The sequence below is a fragment of the Diabrotica undecimpunctata genome, chromosome 8 (genome assembly GCF_040954645.1).
Source record: "Diabrotica undecimpunctata isolate CICGRU chromosome 8, icDiaUnde3, whole genome shotgun sequence".
NCBI lineage: Eukaryota > Metazoa > Arthropoda > Insecta > Coleoptera > Chrysomelidae > Diabrotica > Diabrotica undecimpunctata.
In genome coordinates this window covers 108,083,123-108,110,671 of record NC_092810.1, presented here as the reverse complement: position 1 = coordinate 108,110,671, position 27,549 = coordinate 108,083,123, and the positions used below count along the sequence as shown (strand labels likewise).

The 27,549-nt window shown below is 32.4% G+C and overlaps 1 protein-coding gene across 2 annotated transcripts in view; it reads right to left on the bottom strand.

The window, feature by feature from the left end:
• slo (calcium-activated potassium channel slo) overlaps nt 1–27,549 on the bottom strand; it is a 535,662-nt gene that overhangs the window by 160,505 nt on the left and 347,608 nt on the right. The window contains exon 15 of one of the 2 annotated variants that reach the window (XM_072540708.1): nt 16,326–16,397. The exons of the other annotated variant lie outside the window; for it this stretch is intronic. Within the exon in view, the coding sequence (XP_072396809.1) occupies nt 16,326–16,397 (72 nt within the window). The remainder of the gene's footprint in view (nt 1–16,325; nt 16,398–27,549) is intronic. 2 annotated transcript variants of the gene reach the window in all.

Below are 27,549 nucleotides of genomic sequence, written 5' to 3'. Positions count from 1 at the left end.
TTCCTTCCTAGGCCTCTCTTTCCCTCGATTTTTCCTTTTACTATAAGTTGGGCATATTGGTACTTATTATTTCTCAGTATGTGGCCTAGGTATGATGTTTTTCTAACTTTTACTGTGTTAAAAAGTTCTCTTTCCTTGCCTATTCTATGCAGCAATTCTTCGTTTGAGGTATGCGATATCCATGAAATTTTGAGTATTCTCCGGTAGATCCACATTTCAAAGGCCTCCAATTTATTTACGGTTGATGTTTTACTGCGATATAATTCTCGTTTAGTTGTATCTGTTAAAAACGCCAATGTTCAATTGAAGCACCGTATCTTCGAACTGTTTAGTTAGTGTCAGTAAATTTATTGACTATGACTTCGTTCCATGATCATATCGATTATTAAGCGACTCAACTCATCAGCATGTATCATAAATACATCGTATATAATTTAGACAGTTTTCTTTTTTTACCATAAATACTTTATCTTTGTACAGTATTCCTTTTTGTAGTTATGTTTTATTTTAGATTTAGTGGTCTTTTGGACCCCCTTTGTCATATAATAAATATCAATCATAGTAAACAAGTCAAAATAATTAATTTGAAAAAGATAAAGAAGTACTATCATCTAAACAAATCAATTGAAATAATTAAGAATTTAATTGATAAACAAGAAATATTAAATTATAAAGGGTAGAAATCTATATATATATATATATATATATATATATATATATATATATATATATATATATATATATATATATATATATATAATCGTCATAAACGATGGTTTTTTAGGATATTATCTAAAACTAAACAAAACGTATAAATTGGCGACTTATTTGAATGTCAAAGCCCAATATGAAATATTTTTAATGGGGTTTCAAAAATTTATTTCTATAATGTAATACAGAGTGATATATAAATAAATATATAACTTAAAATATCGGCATCATAACGTAAATATCAACTATTGATATTATCTTACTTCTAGCCTTTTCTTAACATTAAATAAATAAATTGTTATTGTAGATTTTATTGAAATTTATTTTAAATTTTGGTTTTTTGATAATAGTCAAGGAGAAATCCTTTCGCAAAACGTTTTACCTAGCATGGACGGTTTCCGAAAATTCAAATAGTCTTATTAAGAATAAATAAGCGATGGGTGAGTGAAGTGTCAAAAAAAAAGACGGTACCATTTACAACTGGTACCACTCCTAACGAAGGCTATTTCCATTCCGGAAATCTTCTCAAAAAGATTATTTAAGAATTTTGTTAAAAAGAGTGTGTAACCGTCAAAGTTGTTGACATGGTTATGTTTTTAATTTGATAAAATTGAAAATTGACCCCTTGACCGCAGTGTTCATGCTTTGGCTAAAAATATATAAGGGTGGAGTTTCGCCCTATGGAATTTTTAATTATGATTAATCTAAGTGTTCTGGATTATTAGTATGTTGTATGGGTGTTTGTGGATGCTAGATTGTTCGTATATTGTGTATGTGGGTTGCATTATGTATTATGTATGTGGTTGGTTTGTTGGTACATTCTTGTGGTTGGCTTTGTCTTTCAATATTGGCAAACAAAGACTCCTACATTCTTCTAATGGGTTTATTACACATTTTTCTTAATTAAGCAGAATGGGGAATTTTCTTTGATTTTTTTTATGATTATTATTAATGTATCTATGTTCATCGTACCAGTCATGTTTGCATATCTGTGATTTGTCCAAGTCCCTGTTTTTGATGATGTATATTTCATGTTCGTTTATCTTTAGTGATCTGACACTTAGTGCTCTTGCGGTTTCTCCTACATAGAAATTGTTGCATTTACAGGGTATTTTATAGATGCAGTTCTTTTATTTCTTTTGCGTGGGGTTTGTTTTGAGTTTATGCTTGTTTTAAATATTGTTATGATATTGGTATGATTTAGCTTTTTATTTTCCATGGTTTTTAATTTTTCTGATATAGTATGATTTGAATGGTAAGTTAAAAATCTGGTGGTGTGAGTTGGTTTTCTGTAAACTCTTAATGTGATAAACCCTTTAAATATGGTATGATTTGAATGGTAAGTTAAATATCTATTGTTGTGAGTTGGTTTTCTGTAAACTTTAGTTGCATATTATGTATTCTCTTTTGCAATTAGCACATCCAGAAATGAAAGTGAATTATTGTTGTCTTTTTCCACGGTGAATTTAATTGATTCGTCATCATTGTTAATGTCCATTAGGAATTAATTCAATGCTTCTGTTTCATGAGGCCAAATGGAGACAACGTCATCAACATATTTCCAAGCTGATATATTCAAGTTTTATTTTTGTTGTCAATGTATCATCCCTTACTAATATGACACATTGGTGAAAAGTTTGGTGATATCAAATCACATATCACAACATATGCTAGTAATCTAACAATAAAACACTAAAAACTTTTGTTTTCAAAATTTCAAATTTTTTTTTTAAATTATTATCACTACAGCTGTTTCAGCTAGTGTCTTTCTCAAGAGATCTATGTTTGGTATATGTTTACACTTTATAGTCTTTAAACTGAATAAGTTGAGGGGGGAACTCTTTATTTCTATTGGTCATTCAGAATTAAATCTGTATTTTTTAATTGGTTGATTTCCATAGATTCTAATAAAGGCCTTTATTTTAATGTAAAGAATTTGAAATTCGTCATTAAAAGAATGATTATGGTCTAGAAGGTGAAGTGCGTACGTAGAGTCTGTTTTTCTATTATTGAAAGCCCTTTTATGTTCTGCTATACGTTTGATAAAAGTTCTATCAGTTTGACTGATGTAAGTTTTTGGGCAGTCGCCACATTTAAGTTTGTATACACCGCTGTGTAATTGATTTTTCTTTTGGCTCTTGGTGTTCTTAATATGTTAAGTTGTTGTTTGTTCTAAAAGGTGTTATTTCTTTTTTTATGTATTTGGCTAGTTTTGATAGTTTTAATAGTTTGTCTAGATATCTTGTCTGTATATGTAATCGAGCAGAAGGTACTGAGTTTTTTTTTGGTGGTGGAAATACTAATTTCAGGGCTGTCTTATGTAGTTTTTGATTTAAAAATTTATTTATGTGTTCGTTGTACCCATTGTTTACTGCTATTTGCTTAATGATATTCAGTTCTAAGTTTTTTCTGAATTTCTATTAATCTATGTAATACGCTATGGTAGGCAGCCAATTTATGTTGTGTAGGATGGGATGATGAATTGTGTATAGTTGTGTCAGTATGGGTAGGTTTATAAAATACGGAGAACTCATGTTTGTTTTTAAAACTGATAATTTTTAAATCTAGAAAATTTATGGATTGATCCTGTTTTGTTTTTATTATGAATTTAATATGACTATGGAGTGAATTTATATACGATAAGAATTGGTCAAGTTGTCTGTTAGTTCCTATAAAACATACCAGTACATCGTCTACGTATCTCCACCAATACAGAAACTGTTTGAATATGGGATGTTTCGAAATCTTTGTTTCTAGATGCTTTATAAAAATATCTGATAGAGAAGGCTTAGAGGATTACCCAAATTATGCAAATTTTAAGAAGATTTAAAATTTTAGACATAATGATTGGATTTGTAATATTATGGTCTAAAAGGTCTTTTACTAGAACAAAAGTTTATGTAGGAGAAATACTAGGAAAAATGTTTTTGACATCAAATGAAATTAGTTTTGATCACTTATATGCTAGTCAGTTTTGATATCACTTTCTCTTCAACCATACACAATACATATACAACACACATACACAATACATGAACTCTCTCACACCCACAAACACTTATCACATATTATTATTACAAAAAGCTTAGAATAGTCAGAATTTGAAGTTCCCAAGGGGAAAACTCCACCCTTAAATCTTTTTAGCCAAAGCATAGCTGTTGCATACAACACCACAGTCAAGTGTATCAATTTTCAATTTTGTGAAATGACATAACCTTGTCAACAACTGTGGCGGTACACTCTTTTTAGTTAAATTATTAAATAATATTTTTTTTTACCACGATTTCCGGAGTGGAAATCAAAACGTCAAATTATTTTAGCTAAAAATGTAAATTATCATTACAATAAATGTGGCTTAATCATATATAAACCCAATATTTAACTTAGACATGCCACAAAAACACAGTTTCAGATCCTTATTAGAGAAGACTGATGTGAATGTTAGAGTTGTATGAGAGAAATACGTTGCTAGTCGTAGGCTAGATATACGTGGTAGAGCGTAGGCTAATCGATCACAGTGGAGGCCTTGGTTTAATTGATGCTTCAGAGTTTCTCGTGAATGTAATATCTTAGAATAGTAATTAAAGATAAAGACGGACTGTATATAGCGGGTAAACTCAGTGGGAATATTGTAATATAATAATACTGAAAAAATGAGGGTTTGGTGAAGAACTATCGCATATATTTTGCGCTACGTCCTTCTCAACGGGTGGATATTTTTCTTGGATAAAAAATCCTAACTACTGTCATTGTTACACGAGTTTGATGGTGTCTTATAAATATTTGTCTTTATGGCAAGAAACTACATTCGAAGAGTCTAAATTAACCGTTATCACAGAAGAAATAAAAAGGTACTTATAGTATGTAGACGAGGGAACAATGGCAAACATGATTTATATTAGTCCAACCGAAATAAAATTTTTCAAATTGTACTAAGAATTGGGGTGATAAAAAAACCTTAAAATGGAAGCCGTTAGTTGCAACGTTTTTCCTTCTTAATTTATATTACAAATTATTATTATCATTATTATATATATATATATATATATATATATATATATATATATATATATATATATATATATATATATATATATATAATATCACTCTGAAGTACGTAAAATAACTGTTTATATAAATTTTATTTAATCTTTCTAAGTTTACTTTTAAAGTTTATTCTATTTTACTACGCAAAAATATTAATGAGGAACGCAAAAACTAATTACATTTATGTTTTATATCATATAAAGCAGCTAACGCACATATCTAATGAAATTGTCCAAAACTAAATTAAAATGAAATGATTCACATTTAAAATATGAAAGGTCTTTAGTTACTAACATGGCGTAATTATCTAGTTTATACCAAGCAGTTGATGGTCATCAAAAAGCACTTTTACAGGAATTAATCAAGAACTAAAAGCTCCACTGGACAATATTGGGCTCTAACAAATTCAAAAAATCAATACACGTTCTCCAAAAAGTCTTTGTAGCGGCTGATTAGCGAAGTCTCCAAAGACAGAAAAATCCATCGGCTTTAATAGCTGGTAGGTGTCGATCTGAAATTATTTCTTTCTAATATTTCGTCTGCGACTGAGACAGATAAGTATTACCAAAAGCTAAGTGGCCATGATCGTAACTTTTTTCCGGTCCATATCGCCTTAGATAATTTTGGCAGTCGCGAACGAAACATAGAAAAGAAAAAATATTTCCCGATCACGACCTGCAAATACGGGAAACTATATATCATTACAAAAACCCTGACGTGAAAATCTACATTGCTGTATACGATTCGAGAATTTTCGAGAATTCGAGATTAGATAATCGAAGTTTTAGAGAATTTGTCGCTATCTCTGGAGATGATATCTCTTAATAAAGAATAAGACTTAATTAAGACTTTCTCGGTAAGCAGAATATGATGGATTAAAGCACCCGAACAATAGTTATAAGCACACTAAAGCGCAGCAACATTTTTCCAAATTTTATCAAAGCTGTAACGTATCATTCAGGCACAATATGAAGTTAGGATATGAACATTTATTGATAATTTAAAAATCGTTTTTATTAAGATACAGGTTGTTTATATATTTTAAAGTTGTTGTCGAAATATTATACTGTTTTTCATTAACATTTGTCGATATCTGATATTATGTAGTATATTACTGTCTCTAGCTAATGTACCCATCAACACAGACCAAGAACCTATGGTGACGAAACAAAAATATCTTGTAGCTAGCCTTAGAACGAGGCAGTGGAGTGCATTTTAAGAGGGAATAACTTAAACAAAACTATTTTTCAAATAACTTTAAGTGATTGGATAACTAATGTTTTTAATTTTTGGCAAACAGTTTATTTTAACAATACTGAAAGAATAAAGAACATCAAGATATAAGTAACAATAAATAACAAAAAGAGATAATTTTATATTTTTTAAGTTAAATATGGTAGTTATTTGCAGTTAATAAATGATTTTTTCAAAAAGTCTTTATTTTAGGTTTATTTTATATTTTATTAAATCATTTTAAATTATGGCATACGTAGATGTACTATGTAGGGTTTATTTGTTCTTGCCTGCCAATAAATGTGTAAAAACCCAGAGAAAATTATTAATAACCAACAATAGAGCTAGAAAAATATACCGTCGACAAATTTAAGATAATAGACAAATTTACGTACTTTGTTTTCCTTCTTGACCAATGAGAACTCGATCACAAACGAAATCATATAAAGGTTAATTCTAACAAACATGTCATATTTTGGACTAAGTGGGCCAATAAAAATCAAAACTTAAGCAAGAAATAAAGAATACTCATTTAAAAACTCCTTATTTTACTAGTGTTGAAATACGGATCCATAACATGAACTAACTCTAAAGCAGATGAAAACATTTTACTCGAAGAATTTTCGAAAAATTTTTGGTGGCATATGTGGCACTGGTTTTTTTGAATAGGAGATGATAATAAAATTATAAATACTGAGATGAGCAGGACACCAAACATAATCAAAACATATCAACCCTTCTCTTGTCATGAAGGCATGAAGTCACAGCATGGAAAAGAATACATAGTTGGGCCAAAACTTTGGAGCATGGAAGAAGGTTATAAATAAGCGAAATGGAAAACTGTTTGCAACAAACTAATAACAATTAACAGTGGAGAGTACTAAATGGCTATGCAATTTGAAAAAGTCGACGCTCTACTTTAGGGCTATAGCACCAGTGATGAAAATCATTAATACTTTACTTATGTCTAAATATATCCTGATATGAAAACTACAAAAAGAAATAAAAATAGAGTCGAATAAAGAAAAACTGGATTAAAGGATTTAAATCGACAATGAGAAAGAAATTATTGAAAGTACCTGAAGAGCGGGAGCTTGTATATACATAAAGAGTCTAACAGAGGATACAAATCTTTCGTTAGTACAAATATGTACACACAAAAATTTACAGTTCTTTAAAGTTACAAAAGTTAAACATTTCCAGTATTTTGAACTGTTTGACATTTTTTAATAAAAATTGATGTGTGGCTTTCTTATGGTAAGACCATAAATATTTGATGAACATTTAAATTTCTTCTTCTTATTTTTTCTCAGCTTTTTCCTTTTCAGCAGTTGCTGTTCCTTACTCATCTTAGCCACTCATTTCTGTTCATCGTGTCTTTTTCACCTAAACATTTCTTAAGTCCTCTATCATATAGTCCTTCTATCTTCACCTTGATTTTCCTTCACCTATATTTTCCTTAAGTTCTTACATCTCTATCCTTTTCCCATATAGTTCTTATTTAAACGTCGGATGTAACCGAAACATTGCAGTCTTTATTCTTGAACCTGTTTTGAGACTGTAATCACCCCGGCACTTTCTCTAATTGCGTCGTTCCTGAATTGTTCCTTCTAGTCACACCCAACACCCACTGTAACATTTTCATTACAGCTACCTCCATCGTATTTATCCTGAACCTTCTTTATAGGCCACACTTCAACGCCGTACACCAACACAGGACACACCACACTCTTGTATACCTTCCTTTTCAGCCCTTTCCCGATTTTTCGATCACAGAGTATATCCCGCTCATTTACTTCCAGTTAAACCAAAGCAAAAGTTAAAGCCTGTATCTGTGCGGTGTGGGTAACTGCGTCTGTTTCCATTATGTAGGAGCCAAGGTATTTAAATTCTCCTACTAATCCTAGTTTTTTACCAAGCAATCCGATATCCCCAACCATTTCTCAAGATATATAAATACGAAACGTAGCTCTCTTTTTTTCTCTTTATATTTCCCTATCAACTGTCTCAAAGTAAACAAGGCATTCATTGCCTGCCTTCCTGGTATAAACTTAAACCGTTCTTCTCCTAACGATGTCTCTTTTCTTAACCTTATCTATAAAGTTATCTTCCAAATATTCATTGTATTCAACACTAACTTTATGCCTCTATAGTTTTTATAGTCCTGAACGTACTCTTTATATCTACACAGTGGTACCATTACGCTCTCCCTTTATTCATTGCATCCTTTCTTTCTCATATAGGTTCTATATGAGTTATCGCTTCGTGACTTGTAACAGTTACAATATGAAATTGGAAATAAAAGTTTGTTTACTAAAATGCTACGTATTCTTTATTCTTTCGTATGGAGTGGTGACAAAGACCTTAACTGATGCATGAATAAAGAGTCTCAAAGCGTATGAAACGTGGTACCAGAATGGACAAAGAGCGCGAACTAGTTATACTCATAGAACGTCGCTAACTGGAATACCTGGGTCATATAATGCGTAATGATTAACAACAAGATCTGGTTCGGAGCATACTTCAAGGTAAGATGCATGAAAAAATCCAGGAAGAAGAAGAATATCCTGGTTTTATCATCCTCTTATTGCGCCGTCTCCTTTCGAAGGTTGGCGATTCAAATGGCAATTGTAGCTTTGAAAACTGCTGCACGAAAGATTTCTGTGGATGAGCGGTCCACCTATCTCCTCAGGTCTTTCAGCCACGAGTTCTGGCGTCTTCCACCTGATTTTTTGCCCTGCACTTTACCTTCCAATATGATTTGAAGTAATTTATATTTTTCACCTGCCAACACATGATCCAAGTATTGTATTTTTCTCTCTTTGATTATGCTTAGTAATTCTTTTTATTTACTCATGCGCTGAAGTACCTCACCATTGGCAACTTTTTTTATCCATGGAATTCTCAGCATTCGTCTATATCTATACATTTCAAAGGCATCTGTTCTTTGTTCTGTTTCAGAGTCAATTGTCCAACTTTCACAGCCATAGAGCAAAACAGAGAAAACGCAACATCTGATCATTCGAATTCTGAGCTCTAGACTAAGGTCTGATCTTGTAAAAAATGTTTTCATGTTCATGAGTGTTTTTCTTTCCTGTTATATTCTTGATAGGAATTACTTTTTTGGGTTACGCTGTCTGTTGATATTTGCTACCAAATATTTTATGGAAGTTACCTCTTCTATTATTTATCCAGTTTGTCTTCTGTACCTATAATTATGTCGTTATTATTCCTTAATATTGTGTCTTGTCTCTTTTTGTGTCTACCTGTCATTTCTTTTACTTTTTTATGGACATTAAAGGTGTCATATCTTCCCTGAAGTTATTCAATTTCTGGGTATTTGGTTGACATCCAGTTTTCTTTAGCTTCTCTGCACTTTTTTCCAATGATATTATTAACTCGTTTGTATTCTATTAGATTTGTTTTATGTTTTCGTTCTACGTCCATGAAGTTCATGATTTCTTGCTTATCCATTCTTGTTTTCTGTTGTTTTTCGTGAACTCGAAATGGTTTAAATTGACCACTATCGGACTGTTTAGGGGCAACTACAGTCAACAAAGTCAAAATAGCCACGTTAGTGTTAAACATCCGTAACGTATATTGAAGCACCATAAGAAAAAGGGGATCACAAATCTCATACATTTTTTAGGATTTTTCTTACTATAAAAAAGATATGTTGTCCATTTTTGTTACAAAATATTAAACAGTTAATGAGATATTGCAACAAATCTATTTTCATTTTGTAACTTGCTGGTACGAGTGCTGTAACAGTTGGTACGATCTTTGAACCAGATGTGGAAATTAGAAAGCAATTTTAAGCTCATGCATTATACACAGGTGAAGTTTCTGTAACAGTATCTCTAACAAGGATTTTTATTAATTTTAACAGTTTTTATACTCATACTATGTAAATGAAATGTAGCAGCATAAATCTAACGATACGAACAGCAGTCATCCAAATAGATTGGGAGTCAAACAAGGGGATTAATCAATATCCAGAATAATAAGGAATTTAATATACGCAGAATAATAGCCAGAGGAAAAGATTTTTACGTGGGCATGTTTAAATATGAGTAAATAAAATATTTAAATAAATTTAAAATAACATGACCTAAAATTATACAGCGTGCCTACTTAAGTTGGAACCATATGGAAATTTTTTCATTATAAATTTTACGAAAAAATATTATTCAAATAAAGTTCTGCACGGTCTAAAACCTAAGATGCAACCATAAAATATCATATTTTATCATACTGTACGAGATGTCACCAAATATGTATGTTGCTTTTAAAAGTAAAGTATCTTTATAGTTTACAATGTCGAAAATTGTTATTACAAAAAGTTGTTCTATATTAAAAACTTTGTTTTAATATGTAATGAAACCCATTTAGTTAAAAAAATTATTTACAAATGTTTCTCAAACTACATTTATTATTTTTATTTATTACAAACATTATCTTTCAGTTCCATTCAGAAATGAATGAGCAAATTTTCAGGAAAAAAAATGTATTAAACATTTAATGAACATCGAATAGTTCATAACTAGTCTTTTAACTAGTTAATGTTTGTTTCAATTTCAACAATTCCATAATAATTCATTTTGTTAATAATTTAATTTAAAATAACATGATTAGCCCCCTCAATTCACTACCCTCCAACATATCCGCTTCCTCTGTCAATACAGGTAATTGTTCTACTACAAAAGTTTTTCACTACCCTTCCAGCCATGAGCCGAGTTATACTCTAAACACATTCTTTAATTACTGTTTCCGAATGACCGACATCTGTAAATGGCCTTGGAAGATATACCTTCTCTTTGAGGTGACCCCACAGGCAAAAATCGATCGGGGTCAATTTTGAAGAAGGAGGAGGCCAATCAATTTAAAAAACCAATATATAACTCTTTCATTAAAACAACTTTCAAGGTATTTCCTTACATCTAACCTACTGTGGCATGGGGCACCATCCTGTTTTAACTATATTTATTGACGTTAACGAAGTGGAAAGTTATCAAGAAAATCATCGAATTCATTCTCTAAAAAGACCAAATAACGGTCTGCAGTCAAAGATTCTGTGGGCTATAGAATAAGCTATTAATAATTGTAGAATAGATTCGAGATATAGGCAACTAATACATAGTGTATATAAATATCCTCAATACTTGAAGAGCGCAGTGTTCAACCAATGCATCCTTTCTATCATGACATATGGATGTTAAACCTGGATCATAACCAATGCAAATATGAATAAACTAGCCACAACAGAAAGGGCAATGAAAAGGGCAATGTTAGGTATACGACTGTCAGATAAAAAGAGAAACAACTGGGTAAGATCAAAAACAAAAGTTGAGGATATCACAACAAAAATTTCCAAACTTTAATGGAGCTTCGCAGGTCACACTGCTAGATAAGAAGACCAACGTTGGAACGCCACAATACAACATTGGAGACCTTACATTGGTAGACGACCAAAAGCAAGACCACATATGAGATGGGTGGACGACATCAAAAGAATAGCAGGAACAAATTGGAAGTATGTTGCTCAGAATAGAGATCGATGGAAGTAGTTGGGAAAGGCCTATGTCTAAAAATGGACGAGAGAAGGTGCAATAAAGGTACAAATATTTTATTTTTGTAAATTTCATACCATACATTTGTTTTGAATGCACACTGGTCCCAAGTTTTGACTCCTATCACTACGTAACATTTAGAGACTGTTCCATTTTATGTAAATGTTGCTTTATTCAAAAAAGAATATATCTTGCCTTTAATGTGTTATCTTCTAATATTACTTTAATATTACAACAGAATTCAAATCGTCCATCCTGCTCTCCTGGTCTTGACGTATGAATAAATCGGTTTTTGTATATAATTATTTCAAATTCCATGTAATCATGTACCACCCGTTGTTGTCATTTGTTGCTAACATTAATAAGTCTTCATAAGTCTTAAATTGCTTTAATAATTTCCTTACTGTTCCATAGTGAAGATTTTTCTCAGTTTGTCGATTATTAAAAATTTCTTTAGCTTCTAATACGTTTTATAATTCTCATCCACAATTATCGCAATTTAAATTGTATCTTAAGTACTTAAGCATGTGTCTACTCAATTTTATAATACTTTCTAACAATGCGCTAAATACAACTGATCTTTTGCATTTCACTATCAAACATTTGTTGTCAGATCAACTTATATTACATGTATCGAGTGGTCCAATAAACCGATCCCTCGGCTATATATCAGAAGCTATTCATGTTATAATTTTAGGAGAAAAAATTCCTTAGTAAAAGTGGCCAAGAGAAATCGCTGGAAATAACTTTCAAGTTTCTGGGTTATCTAGGGGGCGTAACCTGTGAAGACAACTTTGAAAACCAGTTTTTTGGGAAATATGCCCAATTATACCAAGTGTTAAATAAGTAAACTAGAAAGAAGCCTAAATTCTGCACAAAGTTGTTCAAGTACTTTTTTTATTTTTTCAAATAAAGGGTGGGGGAGAGTGGGAAAGTATTGGTGGATAAATACCTATAACTTTGGTTTGGATCAACCGATTTTAAGTAAATTAGTGTCACTAGAAAGAGTTTACATGAGTTAATTTACATCTACTATAAAATAATTGAATTTAGTTTTAATTGTCATAGGGTACTTTCGAATAGAAAAATTAAAATTTGTTTTTCTTCAAAATGTTTAATGGAAATACCTTTTTATTGTAAATTATAATGGAACTGGATTAAATTCGTAACAAAATGACGCAAACTGCATGTTAATAGCTTTTTTCGAACTCGAGATATGAATAAAAAAGCATAAACATAAGTAAGTATAGTATTGACTCACCCTGTATTATAAATTAAATTAAAAGATAAGTCAGTAGGTACTTTCAAATTTTTTTATAGCAGAAGAATCTTAATGTTAATACCTATTTTGACCATTGTTATTTCATATGATTAAACATAGTTTTTTCGAAACTAAGTAGGCTACGACAATGAATTTGACGGGGAGTTCATATTGTTTATTTATTGACAGCAGTCAAAACATTGTTAAGAAGTGTTATATTATAATTCGAATTGAATATTGCACTTTTTTCGATAGATATTAATATTGGTAATATTAGTAATTAATTATTAGTACTAATAATTCGTGATGAGTATATCAAATGCACAATTGTATGATATGATTGGAGTTTATTTCGAATGTCACCAAAATGCCACTATTGCCTCACGTATATATTCTGTAAGATATCCTGACAGGAGACATTATGAAGAGACAGCATTTGAGATGTGCCTATATCGGAGAATGCTTAAGATCCCATGGACTGACCGAGTCACAAATGAGGAAGTCCTCAGAAGAATGAATAAGAACCGAGAGGTACTGACCACCATCAAATTCCGAAAGTTACAGTTCTTCGGACATATTATGCGAAATGAATCCAGATATGCTCTCAGAGAACCTTAGAATCTGGTTCAATACAACATATTTGCAGCTTTTCCGCGCTGCTGCAGATAAGATAAAGATTGCCATGATGATCGCCAACATTCGTAACGAATAGGCATATTAAGAAGAAGAAGACATTATGGCAAAGAAGTATTTGAAAGAAAGGCAAGAAGATTAAGAGAAACTGGTAGTTTTTATTGCCCCTGTTTTAAACGACGTAGTAGAGGTATGACCGAAGATAATTCAATCAATGTTCTTGCTTTAATTCAACAGAATCCACATATAAGTAGTCCGCAAATCTCTATAGAATTAAACATACCCAAAACTACTATTCTAAGGATTTTAGAACATCACAGGTTGGTTTTTCATATTATAAAGTAAACGTTTAGGTCAGAAACTTAAAATTCACTTTAAACTTTAGATTCAACTGTTATTTTAATATTCCGATAAAAAAGTCAACACGGCGCTTTTATCTTTTATCCGTTTCTTAAAAATACTTATGCACGATTTATCTTGTGAAACAATTGTGGATTTTTCAAGATTTTTTGAGTTTTAGTAAATATAGTGGTTCCTTTTTCATCAATATTTGTTGTTCTGTTTTTTAGACTGCATCCTTATCATGTAGTTCTCCACCAAGCTGTACATGAGAGAGATTTGATAAAAGGCTGGATTACTGCAATTGGATGTTAGATCTGCTAGAAGAACAACCCCATATCATGTTAAAGATTTTGTGGACAGACGAGGCTACGTGTAATAGTGCGGGTGGTGTTAATCTGCATAATATGCATTATTGGGCTGAAGAAAATCTGCACTGGATACATGAGATGCAGGTTCAAGGTAGATGGAGTCTTAATGTTTGGTGTGGTATAGTTGATGGAAAGATCGTAGGTCCATATTTCTTTGATAGAACTTTAAATGGCGAAAAATATTCGGATTTTCTGGAAAATCAGTTACCTGTTTTATGATTATGATATCCTTACAAACAAGAAGAGATATGATATTACAACATGACTGGTGTCCTGCGCACTTTTCCAGACGAGTTCGAGATTATTTGTATGCAAGTTATCCAAATAAATGGATTGGAAGGGGAAGTATATTTTCATGGCCAGCTAGATCTCCAGACTTAACATATCTGGACTTTTATCTGTGAGGAAGATTGAAGGACCTAACTAATTGAAGGATTGAAGTGTACCAAACTCAACCAACCACGCAAGACGACATGGGACAGCGCATTATAAACGCAATAAATAGTATATCAACAGCTGAGATTGAATCAGCTGTTATGTCTACACGCGAAAGATTACATCTTTGTGTGGACAACGATGGAAAACAATTTGAACATTTAATTGGACATTAAGTTTCTTTCATATATTTAATTTTAAGTTATAATAAAGGGTGAGTCAATACTATACTTACTTATGTTTATGCGTTTTTATTCATATCTCGAGTTCGACAAAAGCTATCAACATGCGGTTTATGCCATTTTATTATGAATTTAATCCAGTTCCATTATAATTTACAATAAATAGGTGTTTCTATTAACCATTTAAAAAAAAAACCAATTTTAATTTTTTCAAATTCGAAAGTACCCTTTACTCATGACAATTAAAAACAAATGCAATTGTTTTATAGCAGATGTAAATTAAATCATCCACACTATTTCTAATAACACTAATTTAGTTAAAATCGGTTGATCCAAACCAAAGTTATAGATATTTATCCACAAATACTTTCCTACTCTCCACCACCCTTTATTTGAAAATATAAAAAAAAAAACTTTGTGCGGAATTTAGTCTTCTTTTTAGTTTACTTATTTAACGCTTGGTATAATTGGGCATATTTCACAAAAAATTGGTTTAAATTTATTGGTTTTCAAATTATTCTTCACAGGTTACGCCCCCTAGCGGTTAACCCAGAAACTTGAAAGTTATTTCCAGCGACTTCTTCTGGCCACTTTTACTAAGGAAATTTTTCTCCTAAAGTTATAACATGAATAGTTTCTGATATATAGCCGAGAGATCGGCTTATTGGACCACCCGGTACAATAATTACAGTTAAAGTTTCGTTGTTATTGTAGATATGCTTCGAGAAATAATAGAAAAATACCTACTATAAAGTAATACTACTTCATTTTTCAACGTGATTTTTAATTCGGAACAACTTTTCATATTAACAATTTTCGATATTATATTGTGAAATATAAAGGTAGCTTACTCTTGAATACAATTCAGATTTTTTATACGCCTCGTATAAAATTTAGGAAATTTAATATCTGATGATTTTATTTTAGATTTCAAAACATGCAGAACTTTTTTTCGTAAAAGTAATAGTAAAAAGTCTCCAACTTAAATAGACATACTCTATACGCAATAAAAATATTAAAACAATCAAAATCACTCGACCAAAATCAAAAATATAAATTCTGAAATAGTTTTTCGTGATATACCAACTTTTATTCAATATTTCTTTAAGAACAAACCCCAATTATACGAAATATTCTGTATATTACTTTTAGGCTTACAGGTCGGTAGAATTGTTTCAAAATATATTCTTTACACCCAATGTGGAAAAGTGAAACATAACACCACTGACTTTTTTTAAAACTTTTTGCAGTGTTTACTTTAAGATACGTTTGAGTTTTTTACTGTTTTCTTACTTTTTTTCTATTTATTTACTTTTTGAGTGTACTTATTTTTTCTTTGACATTTTTTGCAAATTAAATTTTTATCGTTTGTTTGTTAATATAGTTTGTTTAAGTTAATTCCCATTGAAAGAAGGGGAGCTGGCTAGTTCCTATGAGTCCTTAATAAAAATAATAGCCTACAGTAAGTAAATATATAAAGGTAAACATCACAATGACAGATAATAATATAACAGCTTAAAGCATAAAAAATAGGATGGCCTACCATCCAAGTATCTTTCACAGGCTGTAAGGCTTTGTTTGACCATGCCTGTTTGCATCATGATCATTCCGACATCTGCAAAAAATTAAAAAACAAAAAACGTCGGCTGCGGAATTCTTAACAGTATCAACAAATTCTGCACCATAAAGAAAAATTATTGAAATACCGTTGTAAAAAGAATAACAAATGTTTTCGCAAACGTAGCAGCCACAGCGTCTCAGAGTCTAGCCATTTAAAAAGTGTCCATGCTTCGTAAATGCACATTGAAACTTTTTAAAGACTGCAATGATTTCTGCGACTTGATCGGTTATTCCAGATAAAAGTATTTTATCTCACAAAATGCCAAATAACTGTACACTAATTTGTTTATACAAACCAGGAATAGACGGATCAGCGAAGTTTATTTTGATAATGTTAGTATTTCAGTAATCGGATATCGTACAGTAGCATGTGCATATGTGAAATGGCTTTTAAACTTAACACCATATTTTCTTTAATTCCTCGAGATTTACCTACCTATCCTACCAAAATTCGTAGTTACATATCAATTTTAGATATCCTTTCCCTTTCACTTTAAATCTTACTTTAACACATTCTGAGTTTTCATGATTTTTTTTTAAAAGGATCTATTCTAAGGATAGTTTCTTTAATATATTTGAATGTTTTACAGAATTGTTAAATTTCTTATTCTATCGACAACACCTTAGTCCAAGATCACGGGGCCCCCAGACCTTCCTTATTTTCTCACAAGTAAAATGTATAGATTAACGTACTATTATTATCTACTATTAGTATATACTTTAGGTCTACGCATACCTCTAGCTTTGGCCGACGGCTAATTCATAGGTACCAGGTATTAAAGGTAGGCAAAAACAGTCCTAACTTTTCTTATAGTCCCAGTGCTTATTTTTACGTTTATTTATGTTTGAGAAAATATTGTTAAAAATTAGTAATTAATATTGCCAGACTTATTTCGTTGGCGGTAACTTTTACCAGAAGCTTTAAAGCTTCCAAAAAAATAATATAACTTTCCTTATTTTCCCACTCTTGATTTTTATATGTGATACTCATGGAACGAGTCCAATAATTTTTGTAAGCAGCCTGACCAATCGACCAATCGGAAGGGCCAAACATTTCGCCAGGCATACACAAAGGCTTTCTATGTATACAACAATACTTACGTTTTTTTTTTAAGTTTCAGTGCTTATTTTTATTAGTAGACCTGTAGTGATCTACTAATGAAATGGTACCATTCATTGGTTACAAAAAAATGTTTGTGCCTACCACAAATGTCACTCTTTTACCGTCACTATCAATACAGTATGACACGATAATCAATGAATTTAACATGGATACGTTTCATCCATTTGTGGACTTTAAGTCAGCGTACGATAACGTCCTAAGATGTAAATTACATGAAGCCATGAATGAACTTAATATTTCCCATAAATTAATAAGACGTGTAAAAACAACTATGTCTTTGTAGATTTTAAGGCAGCGTACAATACCGTTAACAGATTTAAATTATTTTCGGCTATGATCGAATTTGGAATACTAACAGATTGGTATTAATTTATTGACAATGAGGAAAGTTGAATGTAAAGTGCGAGTACAATTGAATTTTTCAAAACCATTTACAACACTAACAGAGGACTGCTCCAGGGAGATGCGCTATCATGCATGCTGTTCAACCTAGCGTTAGAAAAAGTTATGAGAGATTCGGGAGTAAACTTAATGGGTACGATATACATACCCGTAGTATACAAATAATGGCATATGCTTATGATTTCGTATCATTGGAAGAATCCGAAATGAAACAGTTGAAACTTTCATGAAAAATGTCACAGAAAACATCGGACTTTTGATTAACTCCCAGAAAACTAAATATATGCTGGCTATATCAAAAATGCAACAAAATAACTTAGAGGTGCAACACCAAACTATAGAAACGGTAGAAGAATTCTGCTGCATTTAATCACTGGTTGACTGCAAAAACAACACGTCCAAAAAAATAAAAACAAGAATATGCGTGGCTAACCGATGTTATTTTAGCCTAGGCCCTCAACTCAGAGCGAGAAATATGTCAAGAGCAACAAAGTGCAAACTTTATAACACAATAATACGCCCAGTGCTAACTAACGGATCGGAAAAATGGGCAATGACGACCCGAGATGAAGATTAACTACGAATCTTTAAAAGAAAATTATTGAGGACCTATATAGCAAAGTTAACAATCAAGGGCTGTGGAGAAGGTAATATCATTTCAAATTTTATAGATTTTTTGATGATTCAGATATCGTCTTCTTCTTTACGTGGTATCTCCGCAACGGAAGATGGCAATAATAATGGTTATTCTGATCTTAGATGCTGCCGCTCTGAATAGTTCGATTGATGTGCAACCGTATCATTCCCTTAAGTTACGCAATCATGAGATTCTGCTCCTTTCTACACTTCTCTTGCCCTGGATTTTCCCTTGTATAATTAATTGAAGTATGTTGTACCTTTCATTATGCATAACATTCCCCAGGTATTGCAGCTTTCGTGTCTTGATGGTTTCCAATATTTCTATTCTTTTGTAGACTCTTCTCATGACTTCGTTGTTTGTTACATGCTCGGTCCATGATATCTTCATGATTCTTCTATACACCCATAGTTCAAATGCTTCCAACTTTTTAGTAGTCGATGCGTTAAGTGTCCATGCTTCTATCCCGTAAAGCAGAGTGGAGAAAATATGACACCTTGCCAGCCTAACTCTCAAGTCTAATTTCAGTGCTCTTGCACAAAGTAATTTCTCATTTTATTGAAGTTTGTTCGTGCTTTCTCTATTCGTACTTTGATTTCTTTGTAGTAATCGTTTGTGTGATTAATTGTGCCAATATAATTGTAGTGTCCAACTTGTTCTAAAGTTTTAACTTTAATTGTCAGGATTTCATCATTATTTTGGGTTTTTGATATCCTCATAAATTAAGTTTTCTTGATGTTTATTGATAATCCATATTCTTCTCCATACTCAACTATCTTCTTCATTAGCTTTTGGAGGTCTTGGAGGTTGTCTGCTATTACGATAGTATCGTCCGCATATCTAATGTTGTTAATTCGTGTTCCTTCTTCTTCTTCTAGTTCCATGATCGTTATCGATCGTTGGATATCATGTTGGTTATCATATTCGCTATCGTAACTTTATTGACAGCAGCTCGCAATCCTCTTTTAATTTCGAACTTTTCTGATGTGTGTTCATTAATGCGTATGTGTGCCTGCTCTTTATAATATAGATTAATACAGATATAATTCGAAGGTCATTGTACGGTAATTGTTTTGCTTTGAGAACGTCCATAAGCTCTTTGTGGCGGACTTTATCGAAAGCCTTGTTGTAATCTATAAAACAGAAATGCATATCTTAGTTCACATTCAAGTATCTCTGGATTAGTACGTTGAATGCGAAGAGAGCTTCACGGGAACATACGCCTCTATGGAATCCAAATTGGGTTTCTTCAATATTCATATCAAGTATTTGGTAAATGCGTTTAGATATCGGAAAAATCATCAAAATAAAAAGCCTAAGATTCGTAGGCCGCGTTATATAAATGAACAAAAGTGATCCTTCTAAAATAACTATTCTAAATAGGCCGACCAGAAGAAGAAGAAGAGGGCAACCTAAACTCAGGTATCTGAACGATTTGCAGGACGATTTAAGGGAGATTGTAGTAGGGGGACGGAGAAAATAGTCACTTAACAAAGAAGGATGAAAGAAGGTTTTGAGGCAAGCCAGCGCGCACAAAGCGCTGTAGCGCCAACTAATGACGAAAAACGACTATGAGTGATCTGTAGACTGCAACTATAAGACGATCTGTATGGAGATGCACTGGCATGTATTCTCTTAAATGTAGCATTATAAAAGACTATAGGAGATGCCGAGTTACACAACTAGGGAACAATCTTTAATAAGGCAACGTAGATTATGTCTAACGCTGACGATTTGGATTTGATTGCACGCACCACACGAGGACTTAAAGAGATAGTTTCCAACTACTTGATGGCCGCCCAAAATATAGGCCTTAAAATGAACAAGAAAAAAACTGAAGTGTTGACGTTGATGCCAAATACTAGAGATAGAGGTAGAAATGCCGAACACAACTTTAGCATAGATCACTATAATTTTGAGGTACTAAATAAGTTTACCTATCTGGGTTCTCTCATAACAAGCGATAACGACGCACCTGAAGAAGTTAAACAAAGGGTACTGATAGCGAACAAATGGTACTTTGGACTAACTAAGCAACTAAAAAACAGATATTTAAGCCAAAAGACCAAACTAATAATATTTACAACACCCATCTTACCAGTGCTGACATGTGGGTCAGAAGCATGGACCATCTCCAAAACAGATGCAAATCGTCTGATTGTCTTTGAAAGGAAGATACTATGCGGAATAATGTGCGCAATTTGTGAGAATTGTATTTGGAGAAGGCGATATAATTTCCAATTATACGAGAAGTATAAAGAAATAGTTAATGGTAGCGATGTAATATCTGCCATAAAAATAGGTAGGCTTAGATGGGCTAGACACGGGTCAAAAGCAAATAAAAATTAGTCACCCAGACGAATCATATTACCAGCACCAGTAGAAAATAGTAGTAGAGGTAGAAAAAGACTGAGATTGAGGGATAGTGTGGACGAGGACGCGAGAAAAATTGACAATGCTCAATCAAGGATGTAGTACCACTGATGATAATGTTGATGATTAATACAGTGGTGTCAAATTTTGAAGGAAATCTAACGTGTACTAATCATGAAGAAGATGATACTAAAATAATTCATCACATCTGAAGTATTGATGCTCCAGCTTATTGTTATTCGAGGTTTTGATACAGAAATTGCAATACATCATTTAAAAAATAATGTGGAAAAAATCTCACTTGTGGATATTAACTGGGACCAAGAATAAAGTAAGATATGTTGATATCACTAAAGTTTACAAACATTTAGGACCATCATTAAGCCGTTGCTTGCCAGGCTTTCATACAATCACTGGATGTGATTACAATCCGGCTATTTTTAGGAAAGGTAAGAAAGTCCAATCAATATACTATAAAAATGTAAAAAGTACCCGAAAACATTTATGAAATTCGGAGATCCCAACTTATTCAGTGATTGGAGCTACAGAGAAATGTATTTAACGCAATACAAAGATTTATTTATGAAGTTTACAACTTCAAAGAAATAATTGACGTAGATGCTGCCAGACTTCAACCATTCCTGAACTCTTACATGGTTTTCGACTCCAGTGAAGAGTTCAACAAAAAAAAATGTTAAAAACTTTGATGCCAGCAACTTACCACCGAGCAAGAGTGAGCTTTTACATCAGTTTAAAGGAGCTAATTACATCGTTAGTCTCTGAAGTAATACTTCTAGAAACAGCCTACAATTTTCAGTACCGAGAATAATGGATGGATACTGGAAGACAATCAATATTATTTTAACTGGTTCGATGGAGATCAATTACCGGACTTGAATCTCTTTAGGACGAGTCAGCTACTCTACTCTCACTTTAAGTTATTTATAGATAAATATAACTACTTGATTATTAATTATATTTTTTTGTATAGAAGAAGATACTAAAAATACTGAAGATAATGAAAATGAAGATTTTCAATACCACCATTGCATTGATGATGAATTATCCAATTTGGAATGGTGACAATGAGGATGGCAAGAATTAGTTTACTAATGAATAATGAGTACTTTTCAAATAAATCATTATAAAATTTTCTATTAATAAGTTATTCTTTTTTTGTTAATAATTTTTCATAACTTAACAACCGTTTTTTCATAATCATAATCTTCATTACGTGGTCAAATATATATATTTTTAATGATGAGGGAGTTATCGTTATAATTAGGTGTGAACATTATACTTTAGAATTATTGAAGATAGATTTAATAGATAATTAAATTATTAATAACACATTTTACAAAGCTGTATTATAAATTTTATTTATTTATAAAACTTAATAGGCTTTGAAGGCCTAGGGCGGAAAAGTTTAAATTTTCCATTAAAATTAACTGTCTAATAATTAACCAGACTCTCGCTTATATACATAGCCAGCTTTTATGTGTGTCTGGAGAAATGTTTGGCCCTTCCGATTAGTCTGGCTGCTTATAAAAATTATGGGATTAGTTCCCTGAGTATCATGTATAAAAATTAAGAGTAACAATATAAATAAAGTATCATTATTTTTTTAGAAGCTGTAAAGCCAACGAAATAAGTCTGTCAAAATTAATTATTAATTTTTAACAGTATTATCGAAAACATACGTAAAAATAAGCACTGACATTATAAGAAAAGTTAGGACTCTTTTACGTACCTTTGACATCTGGTTTCTATGAATTAGTCGGTAAATCGAAATGGTTGGAGAAGCCTGTTGAAGGAGGCCAAGGCCCGATTTTGGCTGTAGTGCTATTGGATGGATGGAGCTTTCGAATCAAATTTTCTAATATTTCTATATCACTTCATCAAGATTTTTTGATTTTAAATAGATATCAAATTTTTAATATGTTGGTATTTTCAAAAATATCTTTCTTTAGACGAAAAGGACAACTACCTAAATTATCTTAAATCGCTCCTTAACGCCCTAAAGAGAGTTTGTCAAGATTATATTCCATTTACGCCTATGATAATAATATGTCGACAAGGAAGTATTTGGTGTCAATTTATCTTTGTTAAAATTTGAAAAGTAATGCAATAATACTGTATTATTATGGAATGTAGAAACTTTGTTTTTAAAACTAAAAACAATAAACTAAATTAAATAATTTGAGATGTGACTCCTGCATTTGAGATGTGAAGTTAATTAAACTTTGGTGGATATGTTATTGTTAACGAAGGGTAATTGAGAAGAGTATGTACAAGGACAGCTCTTGAAATCCACAAATAAATGAAAGTGTCATCTTTGGAGTATCTGTTGGAATGTTCATATACAGCTGATACTGTAATTGTACAATATAGAGTAGTAGGAGTCCTGGAGGAAAAAAAATTCGTGTCTGCGCGGTATCAGATTAAGAAATTTCCAACATTGTTACCAACAACACATAATAGAATAGTTTATTTCCTTTAGAAATATATTATGACAATAGATACTAAAAAAGGTTCTGGCACTATTTCCTTGTGGCATTTTCATATTAACTACCCTTTTGTATGGGGAAAAATCTCATTTAAAATAAAAATACTTTGCATCTGAAGTTTAGATTTCCAACAAGAGAATCGTTCTCCGAAAGAGTACTTAGATACGAAACTATATGTAAAATAATCAATATAAATATTTACGAAAATCATTCCTGTCTATATTTGTGACAAATACAAGAGCAACATGACCAATACGTAGTTCTGTTTCAGAAAGTCATCATGCGCTATTGGTATTAGATACAGATATGGCTGTTGTGATTATAGATGTGATCCTGTATTTAAATACCAAAATATTAGAAAAACAAAATATACGTAATTAATATGTAAGGATAATGGAAAATTTTTACTGGCATCAGAAATCAAAAGCATCAGTAGCCCGTGACATATCAGAAGAGATACTAAACATGCGTAGACTCCGAGAAGACTACGTTGTGTCACCTGTGTTATACCTTTTATAATTATAATTAAGATTAGAAATGTCAAAGTACGGCTAGCGAACATATTGAAAGATTGGAAAACTGTCTGGTAAATAAAAGTATAAAGATAGAGCAAAGGAACATATTTCGTGGTCTGAAATGTGATGAAAAAACCCATAGAACTCGTTCAGAAATATAATTATATGGAATGTACAACGAAAATTGGAACTGTGCAATAAAAATAGCGTTTGGATTAGAATAGCCTCGAGCCGTGTTTATAAAAATGAAGATTGCAATAAGCAAAATTTTCTATCTACAGTACGCTAATGTGTTACGTAAAAGTATAGACATTTTAAAATTTGCACTTACCAGTACATGATGTAAATTTTATGGATCGATATAGTCCCAAATAGAGAAGTACTTCTGAGATAAACGGTGTAATGCAAAATACCAGATACTTTAAATTCAAACTTAAAATAAAATATTTTTATTCACATAAAATTGAGTAGCTTCCGAAGCTAAAAATTAATAAAATCTACTTGAAATTTGTTAAATGATATTAAAAAAAAATATATATTTTTTAATCAATTTTTTAATAAGATAATCAATGAAATTTATAGAATATAAGACAAATACTTATAAAATATGTAACTCCGAACTGTTTCGGACTCCCAATTGAAACATAATATGCCTGCAGGACACCCGCAGAGATGAAAAGTCAAACAGGCTCAACATTTATAAGGCATGCGACTTGTCTAAGCGCCTCATAAACGCTACGGTAGAGCCATTTTTACAAAACCCAATATAACCATAACATCCACGGGAAAGAAAACCACCAACGACACTGAAATACTCACTTTCAAAAGCGGGGCCTTTACCGTTTTCTTCTTCTTTACGTGCCGTCTTCGCGACGGAGGTTGGCAATCATCATGGCTATTCTGATGTCAGATGCTGCCGCTCGGACTAGTTCGATTGATGTGCATCCGTATCATTCCTTCAAGTTATGCAACCAAGAGATTCTTCTCCTTCCTGTACTTTTTATGCTCTGGATTTTTCCTTGTATAATTAATAAAAGTATGTTGTATCTTTCATTCGTTCGACAGGGATGTGTGCTTTCCCCTCTTTTATTTAACATTTATTCGGAAGCCATATTTCAAGAGTCTCTGGAGGATGCAAAGATGGGAATCAAAGTGAATGGAGTACTGATCAACAACATACGATATGCTGATGATGGTGTCTTAATTTGTAACAACATAGTCGATTTTCAACAACTTGTCACTATAATCGGAGAATACAGAAAGCGAATGAAATTAGCGATTGATACCAAAAAAACCAAATTTATGATCATCTCCAGAAACTTGGATGCACTTGAAAACTCCACCATAACACTGAATACTAAGTCCATTGAAAGAGTGAGTAAATTTAAATACCTGGGATCGTGGCTTTTTGAAGACTGGGCATCGGACAGGGAAGTAAAATGTCGCATTGAGCAAGCTCGACAAGCTTTCGTAAAATTCAAGAAGGTACTGACTTGTTCAGAGTTCGATCTTCAACTGAGACTAAGGGTTACTAAGTGCTACGTGTGGTCAGTGCTGCTATATGGCGTAGAGGGCTGGACACTCAAAACGAGGGATATAAACAGATTAGAAGCTTTCGAAATGTGGCTCTATCGCCGTATCCTAAAAATACCATGGACAGCGAAAATCACAAATATAGATGTCCTTAAAAGAATAAACCAAGAACGCCAACTTTTCGAAACCATCGGCGTATCTAGGCGTATCGGCGTATCTAGGTCACATCATGCGAAATGAAAAATACCAGTTCCTCCAACTTATAATCGAGGGTAAAATTGAAGGCAAGAGAGGAATGGGACGCAAGAAAATGTCCTGGCTCCGAAACATAAGGCAATGGACAGGGATTAACGACATACAATCTCTGATACATATTGCAAGAAATAGAGAATTAATGGAAAATGTGATCGCTAACATCCATTAGTGGATTTGCATCTAAAGAAGAAGAAGATCTTTCATTACACATAACATGCACCTCAATGAATAACATTTCGTGTCTTGATGGTTTCCAATATTTTCATTCTTTTGTGGAACTTTACCATACCATACATCTATAAACCGCTCAGCAAACCACCCAACCTTCAAATGCTGAAAAACTTTGGGAAACAGGATATTTAGTTCGTAGTAGAAGATTTTAATAGCCACAGTACATCATGAGGCTATAATGAAACCGGCACAAACGGTTAGCTGCTGAAAGAATGGGAAAAGATCAACCGACTCTCCCTAATATACGACACAAAGCTGCCATATTAATTTAATAGCAAAATCTGGAAATGCGGCTACAACCCCGATAATTGCGTTGTAAGCGAGAAAATTTAACATTGTATAAAAAATGTTTATGGTGCAATCACTAAAACTCAAAATACGCCAATAGGGGTCCAAATTTATGCAGCCAACGAAACAACCGAGATAATTTTCCGAAGACGCTTCAACTTCAAAAAGGACAATTGGACTGAGTACTCTTATAACCTGGATACCGAACTTAAAACCATAGATCCAACACCTGAAGACTATCTTACCTTCGTACAAATCTTGCAGAGGGTGTCTAAGTAGCACATACCAAGCGGCTGCAGGAAACATTTCATACCAGGTCTATCAGATGTCTTCAAATCAATTTAAATCTTTATGAAAGAGTATTCAACAAAAGCTCATTCAGCGAGGAAACAATAGACTGTGATAAGGTCCTTATGATAGCACTGAGGGAAGCTTAACAGAAAAAATAGATAGAAACCCTTGAGGATATGAACATGTCTCGCAGCAGAAAATTGCTAACTACTACTAACTATTTCTTAACGGAAAACATAAAAACATGCGCAAAAAACAGGTATCAATCGTTTGCCAACAACCGTAAAAAGGATCTTTGACACAACTTTCACCACTAAAGAACCAAATTTACTTAAAAATGGAAAAGCCGCATGATATATGCAAAGTTGATATATACTTAGAGTAAATTAAACATTTTTAACCGTAGCAAACAGCTAGATCCTATGCTTGCTTCGTAACTACCGAACGACATTCCAAATACCAAAACTGTGAAGAAAAGTAAAAGTCATAGCTATACTCAAACCTCGGAAAGACCCAGAAACGCTAAAGAGTTACCGCCCTATATGACTTACCTGTCACCTATATAAGCTGTAGGAAAGACCTATCCTGCACCGCATAGAGAAAGCAGTTGACTAAAAATCATACCACAGCATATTGGTTTCAGGTCTGGGAGAAACTGCACCAGCCTAGCTCTGACGAAACAAATCGAGAACTTATTTAAAAAAAAAGATAACAGGCCTAGCTCTCGTCGACCTAAGCGCCGCGTTCAATACCGTCAACCACAGATTTCTGCTGCGGAAAGTCTACGCCATTCTCAAAGACTCGTCAAGTTGGTGGAATTACTACTACAAAATAGACGATTTTACGTGAGTCTTAAAGTAAAAAGTAAACAAGTTAAGCTGACGAACTCAAACAATGGGCTTTGCTTTGGGTAGTGTACTAGCTCATATACTTTACAACTCATAAACCAATGATCAACCAACGCTAACTTTTGCTAGGAACTTCTTATACAC